This window comes from Dendropsophus ebraccatus, chromosome 4, assembly GCF_027789765.1.
Source record: "Dendropsophus ebraccatus isolate aDenEbr1 chromosome 4, aDenEbr1.pat, whole genome shotgun sequence".
Classification (NCBI taxonomy): Eukaryota; Metazoa; Chordata; class Amphibia; order Anura; family Hylidae; genus Dendropsophus; species Dendropsophus ebraccatus.
The window spans coordinates 8,538,989-8,558,906 of NC_091457.1; the positions used below are offsets into that span (position 1 = coordinate 8,538,989).

General features: G+C 45.9%; 1 protein-coding gene across 4 annotated transcripts in view; it reads left to right on the forward strand.

Annotated features, from left to right (window-relative positions):
• Positions 1-19,918, forward strand: part of NELL1 (neural EGFL like 1) — a 445,407-nt gene that overhangs the window by 69,133 nt on the left and 356,356 nt on the right. For all 4 annotated transcript variants that reach the window (XM_069968052.1, XM_069968055.1, XM_069968054.1 and 1 more), the window contains exon 3: positions 5,768-5,918. In XM_069968052.1, the coding sequence (XP_069824153.1) occupies positions 5,768-5,918 (151 nt within the window). The remainder of the gene's footprint in view (positions 1-5,767; positions 5,919-19,918) is intronic.

Below are 19,918 nucleotides of genomic sequence, written 5' to 3' on the forward strand. Positions count from 1 at the left end.
GTGATTGGTGGGGCTGTGTGTGTGCAGAGAGAAAAAAAGGAAGGTAATAGGCTGTAGAAAGGAGGAAAAGCACCTGCACCTGTGAGTGGACAAAAGGCAACACGTGACATACAATAGTTAACCCTTGTAGAGCTTCAGCTGTGCATAAAAATAGGTTAAGAACAAACACCGTAGTGACACCTAGTGGGAAAAAACACATATGCTGTGGATATGTGGGAACCCGAGGGAGTTACCTTACTCAGGTGCAATAAGACTAAGGGGCGTTTAATCGAGCGTTTTAAGTGATTTATTTATGCGTGTAAAAGGACCCTTAGTGATCAGCTGATGAACAGGCCGTTCTTATGTGCTGAAAAATCCTGGACTGTCAGCCACTCATCTCCCTGCGTAATAGAGGATGTTTGGCTGACCGCTACATAACAGAAAGGGACGAATGACTAATCCAGCCTTGTGAGGGCTCTGTAGGTGGGGGTCACTAACAGAAAGTGGTTACAGGCCATCTAATAGGGTCCTAAGGGTCCGAGCTGCTGGTGAATGAGCACTGATCTCATTGATGGACGTTGCTTACTGATCTTATTATGTCATTGTAATTATGCAATTGGGTATCCAAGGCTACACAAATGATCGGAGTGATGTGCGGCCGACGGCCAGTGTTTCCTAGCATGTCAGAGCGGCCCGATCACTGGCCTTATTACACAGGATAGCGGCCTGTGTCCGAGGAAAACCTGTGTACAAGGGTCTTATGGGTATGCTCGTGCTGAAGAAATCCTACTGATACAGGTCTGCTATTGGTTTTAAATTTGTTGCACATTTCTTTATGCATTTCCTCCAGATTATTCATGGATTTTTTTGTGTGCAGATTTTCACTGATAATCTGCAGATTTTTTCAGGGAATTTCTGCCGATTTTTCCAGAATTTTCTGCAGGATTTTTCATGGATTTTATTCAGATTTTCTGCACATTTTTCTGCATTTTTCTATAGATTTGTCTGGGATTTTCTGCACTTTTTTCTGCATTTGTCTGTGGATTTTGCATTTTACTGCAGATTTGCTATTGATTTTTATAGACATTTTTCTGGATTTTCTGCAGGTTTTTCCTGCATTTTATGCAGATTTTACATGGATTTTTTGCAGATTTCTTAGGGATTTTATGCAGATTTTTATGGATTTTCTGCAGATTTCTCAGCAATTTTGTGCAGTTTGATGCAGATTTAGACTTCCCCATTGAAGTTAATTGGCAGTATCCCTTACTTGTGAATATACCCTACTATCATGTCATATGGAGCTGCAGGGACTGTGTGTGTACCTGCAATATTCCTAATTTTGGTAAAACATTTCCATGGACTGTAAAGGTTGCCAGCCCTATGTGTCCCCATCCAAAAGTCAGCATGGGCGTGTTCCAATGAGGCCTGGTGGTGTTCCTGGGGGGTGGGTTCTTATATAGTCTGATACTTGCAGGTGCATTGTTGGTAATGGCACACACATGCAGCACAGGCTCCATGCACATGGCTCTGCTATGTCCCTGGTGGAGGTTGCACAGTAGTTCTCGCTGGGACCATGCATTGCTGCTATCCGGATAACAATGTCCCTATTATTGCAGGCTGAGTCACGTAATTCTCGAGTGCATCTTGTTTCATGGAGAAGCGTCGTGGGACTTAAGAATCCGTCTCTAATCCCAGATTAATGGCCGACTCCCGAGTATATAGCGGACGTGCAGAATCCTCACAATTCTGGTGATTAGATAAGGGGATAGAACACGTCTGCTCCCAACGTACGACATCTCATTCCCAGGTCTGATATTTATATTTGGTTGATTTCTCGTCTCCCAGAGGATTGTGGGATCCAGAGGATTTTCTATAGAATTAGAAGAGATAAAACGTTTATAAATACGACAACATTCTCATCATGGTGGTGGTGCTGGTGGGGCGTCATAGTTTTGCAGCAGCTGGAAAGCGTTCCAGTATAAACTGTTGTCCTGAAAGCTAAGCTCCTGCTCCAATGGCCGGGAACAGAAGAATGTCAGATCCCGGCGGTTTAACCCTTTAAGTGCCACAGTCGCAGCTGCAGCATTCAAGGGGTTTGGAGGTGCTGTCACCCCATCAGCACCCCTACAATGTGATCATTGGGTTTCAATGGGTCTCTATGGCATTTGGAGGCCAAATGAAAGCCCCCAGGTCGACCATCTTTGTACTCTTAGACCCTGCCACTTGCCTAGTAAATTGCAGTACATAAGTAGTGCAGTGTGTTATATGAGCCATCAACTGATCCAGTATAGGAAAGAGCAAAGTGAACAAAATATTTTTCCCCTTTTTAATTGAAAAATTATTTAAAAAAAACAACAGTGTCATCAAATCAGTAACAACCTGAGAATTTTAAAATTAAAAAAAAAAATCTTTCAAATCAACTGGTGCAGAAAGTTGTATAGATTTGTGTGTTACTTTGTTACTTCTGTTTTAAAAATCTCCAGTCTTCCAGTACTTATCAGCTGCTGTATGTCCTGCAGGAAGTGGTGTATTCTCTCCAGTCTGACACAGTGCTCTCTGCTGCCACCTCTGTCCATGTCAGGAACTGTCCAGAGCAGCAGCAAATCCCCATAGAAAACCTGTACTGCTCTGGACAGTTCCTGACATGGACAGAGGTGGCAGCAGATAGCACGGTGTCAGACTGGGAAGAATACACCACTTCCTGCAGAGCATACAGCAGCTGATAAGTACTGGAAGACTGGATATTTTTATTAGCATTAACTTACAGATCTATATAATGTTCTGACACCAGTTAATAAAAAAAAAAAGTACCCCTTTAACTACAAGTCATGTCACCCCACAAAACACAAAAATAAGAAGATGAGATGATGAAAAAACTTTAAATGGAAGATGTCACTTAATTTTTTTTTTATCTGCTCAGATTGTGAGATTCTACAAACAGCGGGTGGAAGCGCTCGGCTAACCTCTTTGGTCTTGGTCCCCATTGTAAGTCTATGTAACCTGTCCCTGCACTGAGACTGAGATCACAGCGAGACGATACACCAAGCTTATAAAATAATACTTGTCCCGAATGTCAGTGGAAAAAAAATATAAAAAATATTTAAAAAATTGCTTAGTTGTTAAAGGTCTTTATTACTTAGGACACTTCTTACTTGCTAGAAGGATCCCCGAGCGGGGACCTCCAGCTGTGACCTATATGAAAGCAAGAGTTCTCTGCAGCGCCACCGCAGGTGAGATAAAGCATTGCAATGTGTCCATTCACATCAATGAGTTGTCTATGTAATACAGGACAGGCTGAGTCCTCCAGAGAGGGAGACGCTCTTTGTAGCTTCTGTACAGAATGAATCCTATTGGAATTCTGGTCAGACTGGGAGAACCGTGACCCGTGTAGATGTAAATGAGTGGTAAGCCCCAGGTCAGATGATGAATGTCGGTCCCCGCAGCCGGTGAGGCTTCTGCACCGCCTCATCTCCATATTCTCCTAGCCACATGGTACAATGTAGATGGCGCCTAATTGAGACTGAATAATGGATTGCGGCTTACATATGACATTTAATGTGCGCTTCACAATGGCCGACATCCTCATTACATCACTGACATCTCATTTGCATCTCGGTTTTTTTTTTCGTCGTCTTTTTTTATTTTTTTTATTTCAGGTTTATTCAAAATTAAATATTTAAAAACAGGAGGCAAAGCGGCGTTTACGGAATAATCTTTATTTAGCAGTGTGCATTGTGCTGTAGGGAGAGCCGGAATAACAAGAGCCCGGCTCCGCTCCGCTTCTGCTGACTCGTGGAATATTAATATGGAGGCGAGCAGCGTGAAGGTCTGACGCTGAGACAATGCAGGGCGGGCTGGGACAACACGGACGCTATGGGACGCCACCGATTCTAAAGCTAGTCTGGTTACAGCGGGATTAGGTTATTAGTAAGAGCGCAGAAAAATCTCATCATCACCTCAATTCTGGTTTCATATTATTAGCCGTCAAGATTTGTAATAACCAGAAAGTGTAAAGTCTTTATAATAATTTTTGTTTTATTTTTGTATTATTTATTATTTTATTTAATATTTGTATGATTTAATTTATTTAATATTTTTATCTTATTTAAAATTTTTATGTATTTAATATTTTATTATTATTATTTATTATTATTATTAAATTTTACTTTTTTCTATTTTTATGACACTGTTATTGGGGATCTGTAAGTGACTGGTGTCTTTGCTGTGTTTATGTCCGTACATGCCGGTGTCGGGGGGCTGTACCATAATTCAGATGTCCAGCCGCCTCTGGCGTTTTGTTCTATCAGACACTTGATGGGGGTTCTTGTTGTGGGGTCTGGGGTTATTTGGCCCTCCTGGTCGCAGGTGGCTGATGGATTTAGCGCAGGTGCTGCGGAGGGTTGTGTGACTGTCGCTGCACATTGATGGGGGACGAGGGCTCAGACATGTGCTGAGTATTGATGTGTGCGGGCACCAGGCTGTAATCAGTGGCCGGCGCGGCGGGCACTGCGGGCACACTGCGCACTCATTACCACAGATCAATAGTCATTGCCTTATAATTGTTTTTTGTTCTTGTGTGAAAATTCAGAACAAAAAATGTTCAATACAAAAAGCGCCTGGATGTCGATGGCGTCCGAGCAATGGCCTGTATCCCCATCTACATACATGATGGTATAGCCTGGATAATGTACATCCACTCCCGTCAGGATGAGGATACAAGGATCCAGGACAGGAAGGGTTGTCATAGGTCACCAATAATAGGAGGATTTGTCATAGTAATGTCCGACCCTGCTAGGATCACATCACACCTGTAGGTGACCCCGTTCAGATCACACCTGTACATGACCCCGCCCGGATCACATCACACATGTACGTGATCCCCTTCAGATCACACCTGTACATGACCCCGCCCGGATCACATCACACATGTAGGTGATCCCCTTTAGATCACACCTTTACATGACCCTGCCCGGATCACATCACACCTGTAGGTGACCCTGTTCAGATCACACATGTACATGACCCCGCTCTGATCTCATCACACCTGTAGGTGACCCCACTCAGATCACACCTGTACATGACCCCGCCCGGATCACATCATACTTATACATGACCGCTGCTCAGATCACACCTGTACATGATCCCACCCGGATCACATCACACCTGTAGGTGACCCCACTCCGATCACATCACACCTGTAGGTGACCCCACTCAGATCACACCTGTAGGTGACCCCGCTCAAATCACACCTGTACATGACCCCCGCTCACATCACACCTGTACATGACCCCGCCCGGATCACATCACACCTGTACTTGACCCCGCTCAGATACCATCACACCTGTACTTGACCCCGCTCGGATACCATCACACCTGTAGATGACCCCGCTCGGATCCCATCACACCTGTAGATGACCCCGCTCGGATCACACGGGTAGATGACCCAGCTCGGATCCCATCACACCTGTAGATGACCCAGCTCGGATCACACCTGTAGATGACCCTGCCCGGATCACATCACACCTATAGATGACCCCGCTCGGATCCCATCACACCTGTAGATGACCCCGCTCGGATCCCATCACACCTGTAGATGACCCCGCTCGGATCCCATCTCACCTGTAGATGACCCCACTCGGATCCCATCTCACCTGTAGATGAGCCCGCTCGGATCCCATCACACCTGTAGATGACCCTGCTCGGATCCCATCACACCTGTAGATGACCCCGCTCGGATCCCATCACACGTGCCGCCCCTATGCTTAATCTTGTGTCTCTTTACTTTCAGATGTGGAGCGAGAGATCCATGCGGCTCCGCACACTGGAGAAAAGGTGATTCAGCTCTTCAGGAATAAGAGTGAGTTCACGTTTCTGGCGTCCATACAGCAGAGGTCGTCGTCTTCAGGGGTCATCCTCTCTATAAGAGAGATGGAGCACAGGTAAGACCATGAAGGGAAAGACTGACCATTAGATATTGTTTATGGTAAACGGTAATGGGTAACTCGAAAGTGTCAATAGGTAACTTGTAGGTGTCAAGAGATGTTAGTGCAGACCCCCTTGATGTTGGTGCAGACCCCCTTGATGTTGGTGCAGACCCCCTTGATGTTGGTGCAGACCCCCTTGATGTTGGTGCAGACCCCCTTGATGTTGGTGCAGACCCCCTTGATGTTGGTGCAGACCCCCTTAATGTTGGTGCAGACCCCCTTAATGTTGGTGCAGACCCCCTTGATGTTGGTGCAGACCCCCTTGATGTTGGTGCAGAGTAAATCAGACAACGGGGAGTCGAGGTCTTGAGGTTCTACAGTGACTTTTTACATATCATACACAGTCTCTCTCTTTGTGTGGAACATTCTAAGATGGCCGCCGGTCAGGGTCACTTGTGGTGGTCAGGTGATTTGTGTGTGAAAATAGAGTCACCCTTTATATACTGGCTGTGACCCACAATCCAGTGGGATGAGAGTCTTAGAGGGTATCTGGCCGCAAGCCACAATGCTACACGTCGAGAAACTATCCCTGAGTATAAAACAGTACCTCATAGAGGGAAGTGGATCCAGCTCCTCTCTGGTCAAAAAATTGGTGTCAGAAAATTTATATAGATTTGTAATTAATTTAAAAATATCCAATTCTCCAGTACTTATGAGCTGCTGTATGTCCTGCAGGAAGTGGTGTATTCTTTCCAGCCTGACACAGTGCTCTCTGCCGCCACCTCTGACCATGTCAGGTACTGTTGTTCATAGTACACACAGGCAGGTACAGATGTAGCAGAGCTGAGCTGGTTTCTTTGCTTATTCGGGCAGCATTGTAAGTCCCTGGTCTAAGGATAATGCAATTTTTAGTTGCCGTATAGTGAGATGAGGTGATGATTCCTCCTCCGGGACCCCGCTGACCCTATATCGCTCTCTCTCGGAGATTCTTTATCTTAGAAGTCGGTGGTGTTAGCTGAGTCTTGCTGCGTTCAGAGCCTATTATCTGGTCACGGGTCACAGGGTAGTTTCATTATGATGGCTCTGGAGGTGTGGGAGCGCGGTTACACGGAGATGTCATGGCAGGGTTGGGATTGGGGTCTGGTTTATGAATAAACTCTGCTGCCTCTTTATGGGGGGGGGGGGGGGGGGACATCTGATGGAGAGACCAGATCTCCACTGTAATATGCATCACCTGTATGCAGGACCAGGAGGGGGGGGGGGGGGGGCTCAGGATTAAAAGGGAACGTCATATTATATTCCAGGGATCAAGGAGAATGGAAGACATTCAGTTTCCTTTGATTTAGGAATAAATGGAGGAGGATGATGAGGAGGAGGATGATGAGGAGGATGAGGAGGATGATGATGAGGAGGAGGATGAGGAGGATGATGATGAGGAGGAGGAGGATGATGAGGAGGAGGATGATGAGGAGGAGGATGATGAGGAGGAGGATGATGAGGAGGAGGATGATGAGGAGGAGGATGATGAGGAGGAGGATGATGAGGAGGAGGATGATGAGGAGGAGGATGATGAGGAGGAGGAGGATGATGAGGAGGAGGATGATGAGGAGGAGGATGAGGAGGAGGAGGATGATGAGGAGGAGGATGAGGAGGAGGAGGATGATGAGGAGGAGGATGATGAGGAGGATGATGAGGAGGATGAGGAGGAGGAGGAGGAGGATGAGGAGGAGGATGAGGAGGAGGAGGAGGATGAGGAGGAGGAGGAGGATGATGAGGAGGAGGATGATGAGGAGGAGGATGATGAGGAGGAGGATGATGAAGAGGAGGATGATGAAGAGGAGGATGATGAAGAGGAGGAGGATGAAGAGGAGGAGGATGATGAGGAGGAGGATGAGGAGGAGGAGGAGGATGATGAGGAGGAGGATGATGAGGATGAGGATGAGGAGGAGGATGAGGAGGATGATGAGGAGGAGGATGAGGATGAGGAGGATGAGGATGAGGAGGATGATGATGAGGAGGATGATGAGGATGAGGATGATGAGGAGGATGATGAGGAGGATGATGAGGATGAGGAGGAGGATGAGGAGGAGGATGAGGAGGAGGAGGATGAGGAGGAGGATGAGGAGGAGGAGGATGATGATGAGGAGGAGGAGGATGATGATGAGGAGGAGGAGGATGATGATGAGGAGGAGGAGGATGATGATGAGGAGGAGGAGGATGATGATGAGGATGATGAGGATGAAGAAGATGAGGAGGAGAAGGAAGAAGAGGAGAATAAGGATGTTGAGGAGGAGGGTGATATTGATGATTGAGAATACTGATGCTGCTGCTGCTGCTGATGGTGGTTTCTTTTGTAGGGTAAATGAAGGGGATTGTAGATTTCCTCTTTTCTTAAACCAGTTTTATTGTGATGAAAAGGGAAATCTTCTGAGCAGACAGCTCTGTACATGTAAAGTGTGTGTGTGTGTGTGTGTATATGTGTGTGTGTAGGGGGGGGGGGGGGGTCCATTACCTCCATGGTCTGTCCCTATGGTGTTTACCTTTCCTAGCTGTCCTGGAGGGGATTACTAGGCCCCCGCTTAGTGTTATAGGAACATCCTGCAGCCATTGGCCGCCATCTCTCCTGCATACAGCAGCCATAGCTTATTGCCCCCCCCCCCCTTCATGTCAGGAGATAGCTCTCCGGGGGTGTAGTCAAAAAGGCTGTACTGGACCCCTGGGGAACGTGTTTAGATTCCAGGATAACCCCCTTAGTGTAGAGCAGTCCTTTAAAGAGATGGTATCCTATTACTAAGGACTTGTGCTAGAACTGTATCTGAAGCCATTCCCCCAGTGCTGCACAGAGCAATACATGAAGTACAAGGTGCACGGTTACTGGTTAGGAACCAGGTCCTGTGGGAACATGGGGTCTCCGGTGGGGGCTACCTGTGGGGACATGGGGTCTCCGGTGAGGGGCTACCTGTGGGAAGATGTGATCTCTGGTGGGGGGCTACCTGTGGGAAGATGTGATCTCTGGTGGGGGGCTACCTGTGCGAACAAGTGATCTCTGGTGGGGGGCTACCTGTGGGGACATGTCATCTCTGTGGGGGTCTACCTGTGGGAAGATGTAATCTCTGGTGGGGGGCTACCTGTGCGAACAAGTGATCTCCAGTGGGGGGCTACCTGTGGGGACATGTCATCTCTGTGGGGGTCTACCTGTGGGAACATGTGATCTCTGGTGGGGGGCTACCTGTGGGAACATGTGATCTATGGTGGGGGGCTACCTGTGGGAACATGTGATCTCTGGTGGGGGGGCTACCTGTGGGAACATGTGATCTCCAGTGGGGGGGCTACCTGTGGGAACATGTGATCTCCAGTGGGGGGGCTACCTGTGGGAACATGTGATCTCTGGGGGGCTACCTGTGGGAACGTGTGATCTCTGGGGGGCTACCTGTGGGAACGTGTGATCTCTGGGGGGGCTACCTGTGGGAACGTGTGATCTCTGGGGGGCTACCTGTGGGAACATGTGATCTCCAGTGGGGGGGCTACCTGTGGGAACATGTGATCTCCAGTGGGGGGGCTACCTGTGGGAACATGTGATCTCTGGGGGGGCTACCTGTGGCGTGCAGGAGGTGGGTGGGTATCTGGGTGGTGGTCTCTGACATACTGGTTATATTCTCTGTGTAGTGAGTATCTGGGCTGTGAGTATAAATGTGCTCGGCTGGATTTCTCTTCACCTATTGTGAGCTGCTATTGTTGGTGCGGTATAAATCGCGGCAGATCTGCGTCCGTGTGATGTGGCCCTCAGGCTGATTAGCACGGCCGCTTCTCCATTGTGACTACACGCTCACAGCTCCGGGATTTGTTGGGCTGGATGGATAACACCGCTGTGATAGTCACCTGTGCCGCCTGTCCATATGGCTGCAACAAGCTGCAAAGAATGGCGTCTGGCTGCCGGCATCCCTCGTGCTGCTATGTTCTGTGTATTCTGTGTTGGTTACATCTATTCCCAGACTGTATAAAAGCCTCATGTCTATCCCGCAACATTGTATCACATCTATCCTGCAACATTGTATCACATCCATCCTGCGACATTGTATCACATCTACTGTATCAAAGCATCAAATCCATCCCGCAACATTGTATCACATCCATCCTGCGACATTGTATCACATCTATCCTGCAACATTGTATCACATCCATCCTGCGACATTGTATCACATCTACTGTATCAAAGCATCAAATCCATCCCGCAACATTGTATCACATCTATCCTGCAACATTGTATCACGTCTTTCCGGCATCATTGTATGAACGCTTCCATTCTGTCCTACAATGTTGTGCTAGAACATTACATGTAGCCTGCAGCGTTGTATCAGGGTGTTAAATCCATCCTGCAATGTTGTAGGAAAGCCTCATATCCATCCTGCAACATTGTGAGAAAGTATTATGTGAAAGTGTTACATGTAGCCTGCAGCGTTGTATCATACAGAACATTGTATCCATCCCACAGCATAGGGAATATTGTATCCAACCCACAGCATATTATACAGAACATTGTATCCATCCCACATCTTATCATACAGAATATTGTATCCATCCCACATCATATCATACAGAATATTGTATCCATCCCACATCATATCATACAGAATATTGTATCCATCCCACATCATATCATACTGAATATTGTATCCATCCCACAGCATAGGGAATATTGTATCCATCCCACAGCATACGGAATATTGTATCCATCCCACAGCATATCATACAGAATATTGTATCCAACCCACATCATATCATACAGAATATTGTATCCATCCCACATCTTATCATACAGAATATTGTATCCATCCCACAGCATAGCATACGGAATATTATATCCATCCCACAGCATAGGGAATATTGTATCCATCCCACATCTTATCATACAGAATATTGTATCCATCCCACATCTTATCATACAGAATATTGTATCCATCCCACATCTTATCATACAGAATATTGTATCCATCCCACATCATATCATACAGAATATTGTATCCATCCCACAGCATAGGGAATATTGTATCCATCCCACATCATATCATACTGAATATTGTATCCATCCCACAGCATAGGGAATATTGTATCCATCCCACATCATATCATACAGAATATTTTATCCATCCCACAGCATACAGAACATTGTATCCATCCCACAGCATAGGGAATATTGTATCCATCCCACAGCATACAGAATATTGTATCCATCCCACAGCATACAGAATATTGTATCCATCCCACAGCATACAGAATATTGTATCCATCCCACCGCATACAGAATATTGTATCCATCCCACAGCATAGGGAATATTGTATCCATCCCACAGCATACGGAATATTGTATCCATCCCACAGCATATCATACAGAATATTGTATCCAACCCACATCATATCATACAGAATATTGTATCCATCCCACATCTTATCATACAGAATATTGTATCCATCCCACAGCATAGGGAATATTGTATCCATCCCACAGCATATCATACTGAATATTGTATCCATCCCACAGCATAGGGAATATTGTATCCATCCCACAGCATACGGAATATTGTATCCATCCCACAGCATATCATACAGAATATTGTATCCAACCCACATCATATCATACAGAATATTGTATCCATCCCACATCTTATCATACAGAATATTGTATCCATCCCACAGCATAGCATACGGAATATTATATCCATCCCACAGCATAGGGAATATTGTATCCATCCCACATCTTATCATACAGAATATTGTATCCATCCCACATCTTATCATACAGAATATTGTATCCATCCCACATCTTATCATACAGAATATTGTATCCATCCCACATCTTATCATACAGAATATTGTATCCATCCCACATCATATCATACAGAATATTGTATCCATCCCACAGCATATCATACAGAATATTGTATCCATCCCACATCATATCATACAGAATATTGTATCCATCCCACATCATATCATACAGAATATTGTATCCATCCCACATCATATCATACAGAATATTGTATCCATCCCACATCATATCATACAGAATATTGTATCCATCCCACAGCATAGGGGATATTGTATCCATCCCGCAGCATACGGAATATTGTATCCATCCCGCAGCATATCATACAGAATATTGTATCCATTCCACATCATATCATACAGAATATTGTATCCCTCCCACAACATACAGAATATTTTATCTATCCCACAGCATATCCTACAGAATATTGTATCCATCCCACAGCATAGGGAATATTGTATCCATCCCACAGCATATAGGATATTGTATCCATCCCACAGCATAGGGAATATTGTATCCATCCCACAGCATAGGGAATATTGTATCCATCCCACAGCATATAGGATATTGTATCCATCCCACAGCATACAGAATATTGTATCCATCCCACAGCATACAGAATATTGTATCCATCCCACATCATATCATACAAAATGTTGTATCCATCCCACAGCATAGGGAATATTGTATCCATCCCGCAGTATACAGAATATTGTATCCATCCCATATCATATCATACAGAATATTGTATCCATCCCACATCTTATCATACAGAATATTGTATCCATCCCACAGCATATAGGATATTGTATCCATCCCACATCATATCATACAAAATGTTGTATCCATCCCACAGCATAGGGAATATTGTATCCATCCCACAGCATAGGGAATATTGTATCCATCCAATATCATATCATACAGAATATTGTATCCATCCCACAGCATAGGGAATATTGTATCCATCCCACAGCATACAGAATACTGTATCCATCCCACATCATAGGGAACATTGTATCCATCCCACAGCATAGGGAATATTGTATCCATCCCACAGCATAGGGAATATTGTATCCATCCCACATCGTATCATACAGAATATTGTATCCATCCCACATCATATCATACAGAATATTGTATCCATCCCACAGTGTAGGGAATATTGTATCCATCCCACAGCATAGGGAATATTGTATCCATCCCACAGTGTAGGGAATATTGTATCCATCCCACAGCATATCATATGCAGAATATTGTATCCATCCCACAGCATAGAGAATATTGTTTCCATCCCACATCATATCATATGCAGAATATTGTATCCATCCCACAGCATACAGAACATTGTATCCATCCCACAGAATATCATACAGAATATTGTATCCATCCCACAGCATAGGGAATATTGTATCCATCCCACAGCATACAGAATATTGTATCCATCCCATATCATATCATACAGAATATTGTATCCATCCCACAGCATAGAGAATATTGTTTCCATCCCACATCATATCATATGCAGAACATTGTATCCATCCCACAGCATACAGAATATTGTATCCATCCCACAGCATATCATACAGAATATTGTATCCATCCCACAGAATATCATACAGAATATTGTATCCATCCCACAGCATATCATACTGAATATTGTATCCATCCCACAGCATAGGGAATATTGTATCCATCCCACAGCATAGGGAATATTGTATCCATCCCACAGCATAGGGAATATTGTATCCATCCCACAGCATACAGAATATTGTATCCATCCCACAGCATATCATACAGAATATTGTATCCATCCCACAGCATAGAGAATATTGTTTCCATCCCACATCATATCATATGCAGAATATTGTATCCATCCCACAGCATACAGAACATTGTATCCATCCCACAGCATACAGAATATTGTATCCATCCCACAGCATATCATACAGAATATTGTATCCATCCCACATCATATCATACAGAATATTGTATCCATCCCACAGCATATCATACAGAATATTGTATCCATCCCACAGCATACAGAATATTGTATCCATCCTACACTAGATCTGTGCATTTCACTTATCCTGCAGCATTGTATAAAAGGATTATATCCACCCTGTAACATTGTATGAAAGTATAATATGTATCCTGCAGCATTGTATGAAAGGATTATATGTATCCTGCAGCATTGTATGAAAGGATTATATGTATCCTGCAGCATTGTATGAAAGTATAATATGTATCCTGGAGCATTGTATGAAGCTATTACAGAGTGAGGAAAATAATCTGATTCGCTGCTGACCACCTACACAGAATGGCCTCATCACCTGGATTACCTGCACCTGTTTCATCTCATTACCTGTATAATAATCACCTGTCCACACAATCATCACACTGCAACCTCTCCACCATGGCCAAGACCAAATAACTGACTGAGGAAAGTACACTGAGGAAACAATTGTAGACCTTCACAAGGCTGGGATGGGCTACAGGGCAGTAAGCAAGCAGCTTGATAAAGGCAACAACTGTTGACCCAATTATTAGAAAATGGAAGAAACACAAGATGACTGTCAGTCTTCCTCGGTCTGGGGCTGTATGCAAGATTTCACCTCTTGGGGTAAGAATGATTCTGAAAAAGATCAGAAATCAGCCGAGAACTAGACAGGAGGAGCTGGTCACCGATCTGAAGAGAGCTGGGACCACAGTCTCATTGATTATCTTTAGTAACACAACTATTGGAATGTTCTATAGGTCCTGCCTCTCACAGGGGAAGTATATACCCCCCCCCCCCCCCCTCCATTCTGTGTAGCTGGGAGCAGGTAGCTAGGTGATGATCAATCTGTAGACTGTCTAGTCTAGGTTTCATACGGCCATTGTATTAGAGTATTATAGCGCGTCAAAGCATTTCATGTATTGTATCCTGCGACATTACACAAAGGAGCCTGGGAGATGAGCGGCTGATGGTGATCCGGGCTGGAGAAGGAGGAGAGCCGGATGATGGATGGAGAGAATGAAGATGGCAGGGCAGAGACAGGACGACATGATGCAGCACCTTGTGTAACGCCCATAACCTCAATCTCAGGTCACCCAGCCCCCGCCTGTTTATAGGGTCCGTGAAAATATCTTTCACTAGATATAAGGGGTTACCCAGCCCTAAGAGCAGGGGTGTAGCTATAGGGGAGGCAGAGGCAGCAGTTGTGCTTGAGCTCTAGTGCCTGAGGGGATGAGTTTGCATTAGGGCCCTAGAGTTTAAAGGGGTACTCCAACATCAGGTTAAAAATTAAGGATTGCTGCAGAGGCATATAGCATTGCTTACTCCAAAAATCCATTCGTTTTCAGTCGTGTTATTTCTGTTTGACTAGTTGCTCAGTACTATAATCCCCAGACTGCATTGCTTTCTATGTTTTTCATCACTGGACTCCCACCTTAACTCCCCCCTCACAGCACTCAGGGCTGTTGCAAAACATCCACAGCAGATTACTGCACAATCAATAAGGTTGCAGCACCTGCTGCATTCATTCCCTGTCTGCTCCTCTGCCTGTGGCATTGCTCAGCACAAGGCAGCATGCGGTGAGCAGGTCTTATTCTCCCTAAACACGCCAATATGCACGATGTTTGCATATGATGGGGATGTACGCTATAAGGACTGGTCAATGTGGTGACATCACTAAGGGGGTGCTCAGAGACGAGATGGAGCCACGCCTCCTGAGGCAGCAAAGGATGATGGGATATCTTGTAAGAGAGGAAGGAGCTGGGGAGCTGCTGAGACAACACCACACTGACTACAGAGGGCTACACAACTAGTTGTATATCTTGTTATATATCATAGAGGTGATAGTCTTGATTAGATTCACTTATCTGTTACTGGAATACGATCTGTGACGGCTATGTTCACACAACGTGAGTGACTGGCCGTTCCGTAACCCTGGCCGGGTCACGGAACGGCCGGTCTCTGCCGGTACTTAAGGATGATCTTTCCGGCCGCAGAGCTCTGATGCGGGCGCATCAGCGCGCGCCCGCGTCAGAGCTTCCCGTAGCACACAGTGAAGCAATTGCCGGAGCCGCTCGCTTCACTGTGTGAACTGACAGGGCTTCCTACGGCCCCAATTCATTGAATTGTGGCCGCAGAAAACTGACATGTCAGTTATTTGCGGCTCCGCATGGGATCCTGGCCGGAGCGTATACGATGTGTATACTCTCCGGCCGGGATCCCATTGAAAATAAGGCATTGTTCCACTCCGCATAAAGTACGGCAGTGTGAACATAGCCTTAAAGGGGTATTCCATCAATTGTTTTTTCTTTCAGATCAACTGGTGTAAAAGTTTATAAAGACTTGTAATTTACCACGGTTCAAAAATCACCAGTACTCATTAGCTGCTGTATGTCATGCAGGAAGTGGTGTATTCTCTCCAGTCTGACACAGTGCTCTCTGCTGCCACCTCTGTCCATGTCAGGAACTGTCCAGAGCAGCAGCAAATCCCCATAGAGAACCTCTCCTGCTCTGGACAGTTCCTGACATGGACAGAGGTGGCAGCAGAGAGCACTGTGTCAGACTGGAGAGAACACACCACTTCCTGCAGAACATACAGCAGCTGATAAGTACTGGAAAACTGGAGATTTTTAAATAGAAGTAAACTACAAATCTGTATAACTTTCTGCCTCTTTAAAGTTACATCTCTGACACTTGTCTCTCATAAATAAGATGGGTGATCCTTGATCACGGGCTCCATCTGTAAGGTGCTATCAGTGGGTCATGTGACCACCTCCATCCATGACTTCTGGTCTTCTCATTGTGTCCGCAGCAGAGTTATGGCCGTCTTCTTTTCCCCCCGGCTACCTGATGATTAGTTCCCTCGGAGGTATGTTTATATATTGTGTGGCGCTGCCCCCGTCCTCCTCCCCCGCTGTGTTGTTTGTGCAGCCGGTGAATGTCGGCACTCATCACGCCGCTCCTCGGGTTTGATCTCAGACGATAATGCAGCTGAATCTTTCTTATGTTCTGGCGGTTTCATCTTTTTCTCGAATAAAAAGCTTCCAGAAAGTGGCCGTTCTTAGAGCGCGGCTTTGTTCCCTAACTATGTATAATTCCGGCTTTATTCTGTAGGCCGTACACACAGGATGCAAGGAACGGGTGAAACCGCGACATTCTGGGGCCTTTCATGTCACAAAGTAGTAGCCAAAAATAAGAAACTGTTTGTCTAAAGGGGAAAAAAATCCTGTAAATTCTGTCTGCAGGTGGTAATATGGTCTCTGTGCGCTAACACTCACACAGGCCGGGATCCTCAGTTACCCCAAGACATAGAACCTACTACTATAGCGGTATTACCTATTGTGATAGGCTCAGCAGGGATCTGCCTGATTCACCCAACAGGGAGTTGTGTAGTCCTCTCATTGCCAGCGTGGTGTTGTCTCAGCTCACTGGCTCTTCTCTCTCTTCAGTTTCCCATCCTCTGCTGTCTCAGGAAGCATAGCTGGAACTTGAACTTAAAGGGGTTAAACATGGCCGCTTTCTTCCAGAGACAGCACCGCTCTTGTCTCCAGTTCAGGTGTGATTATGCAATTAAGCTCCATTTACACCCAAACTGGAGACAAGAGCGGTGCTGTCTCTGGAAGAAAGGGGCCATGTTTCTCTAATGCTGGATAACCCCTTTAGGGTACGTTCACACTTACCGGATCCGCAGCAGATTTCATTTAAATAACTGAACACAGCACCATCAAATCTGCTGCGGATCTGCTGCGGATCCTGTAGGTGTGAACGCACCCTTAAAGTGTCACTGTCATTTAAATTGTTTTTGCAGAAATCAATAGTCCAGGCGATTTTAAGAAACTTTGGAATTGGGTTTATTAGCGGAAAAATTGATTTTTATCATGAAAAAGCAGTTTGAAGCTCTCCCCCCTGCTTTCGTGATTCTCTTATGGAGAGGGGAGCGGTGGAGGGAGACGAGGCTCCAAAACAGGACAACAAAGAGTTAATTTACAGCTACATCACCGGGCTATCTCCTCTGACAGTCAGCACTGACCTCTGAACCACACAGGTCCTGCTGTGTAATTCTTTGTTCTCTGCTCTCTGCTGGCGACTAATCTCCCTCCTCCCCTCTTCATAGGTTACACAGGGCCTGACTGATGTAAAAGAGTTGAGATTTCCTGACCATGAGCAGTAAGGAGAGAGAGAGAAGGGAGGGGGGGCTGGGAAAAGGCTTTTTGAATGCAGATAATGGCATATTTTCCTAATAAACCCAATTACAAAGTATCCTAAAATCGCCTGGACTATTGATTTCTGCAAAAAAATAAAATAAAAAAATAAAAATACGACCGTGACACTTTAAGCCTTACCCCCTGAGTGATGTCACTACCCCTGACCAGTCTGCCTAGTCTACATCACCATCTCCCTGTCATATACACATATACAGACACAGTATATCTTTATTGGGACAATGGGGAAGAATGAGGTGTGATTAGAGTGTGCGGAATAATGCCACAGGCAGAGGAGCAGGCAGGGTATGAATGCAGCAGCCTTTTATTCTGCAATAATTCTGATAGGTACCTGTAGCTACAGAGTTCCTGATCCCGGTTTTTCTGTATTTTGATGCAAATGATCCCTTTGGTGCACTGGAGTGTATGGCACAGCCCATTCTATAGTCGTCCTGATAGAAGTTGTGACCCCCGGCCGGTCAGATTCTTCACAAATAAAAGCCTGAATCTGGGTATTTTATGTGAATTGTTCATAAAGTTGGTAAAGTATGGCGGCTGCTGACACGGCATAAGTGCGCGCTGATGTATTCGCTGCCTGGACGCCTGCCGCGCATTTGTCTGGAGTTCTCATTACTATTTCATAGACTTTATAGAAGCGGCTTGTGCCGGGTACACGGACGGACGTTCATCGGCCGTGCGGCTGTCAGTCCGCATATTGTCAGCCTGTGTTCTCTCTGCAGTCTGATGGGGAAGTGTGTAGGTGGAAGAGTGTAAGAAGAAGTGAACTAATGTAGGGATCAATGAGCAAAGAGAGAGCGGCGGGAGCACCGAACATTGGGGTGAGGGAGAGTTTACCAGGCTGGAGGCTACGACGGGCGATGACTCCCATTACAGTATATAGCGGCTTTAGGGAGACCCCGCTATAATGTGACCTGTTACCCCTATAGTCCCTATTGTCATAGATTATTGACGGTATTAACTCTTCACAATCTGTTTCACTAAATGTCCAAACAGTAGTAATGGGGGCTTCTCCCTATGCCATTCAGGATAAGAGAAAGCTGGATTCAGCTCCATTCATTTCAATAGAACTGAGCTGCAATACCACACACAACCTGAGGACAGGGGTGGCGCTGTTTCTGGAAGAAATCGACCATGTTTTTATAAGCCTGGACAACCCCTTGAAACGACTACAGATCCCTTAAATACAGTTCACAGTATAGTCACATACCCCAAACACACTACCCTGTGGCTTGAGGGTCCTGGGAGATCTGGTCATGTGACCTTATCCATGTTGATTCCTGAGTATAAAGGACTGGACAGATTATAGAAAAAAGACCCCAGACCAGACCCCGGAGTATATACATTCCCCAGACTGGTCCCTGGAGTAAACACAGCCCCAAGACCAGACCCCAAAGTACATACATTCCCCAGACCAGTCCCTGGAGTATATACAGCCCCCAGACCAGTCCCTGGAGTATATACAGCCCCCAGACCAGTCCCTGGAGTATATACAGCCCCCAGACCAGTCCCTGGAGTAAATGCAGCCCCCAGACCAGTCCCTGGAGTAAATGCAGCCCCCAGACCAGTCCCTGGAGTATATACAGCCCCCAGACCAGTCCCTGGAGTAAATGCAGCCCCCAGACCAGTCCCTGGAGTAAATGCAGCCCCCAAACCAGTCCCTGGAGTATATACAGCCCCCAGACCAGTCCCTGGAGTATATACAGCCCCCAGACCAGTCCCTGGAGTATATACAGCCCCCAGACCAGTCCCTGGAGTAAATGCAGCCCCCAGACCAGTCCCTGGAGTATAAACAGCCCCCAGACCAGTCCCTGGAGTAAATGCAGCCCCCACACCAGTCCTTGGAGTAAATGCAGTCCCCAGACCAGTCCCTGGAGTAAATGCAGCCCCCACACCAGTCCCTGGAGTATATACAGCCCCCAGACCAGTCCCTGGAGTAAATACATTCCCCACACCAGTCCCTGGAGTATATACAGCC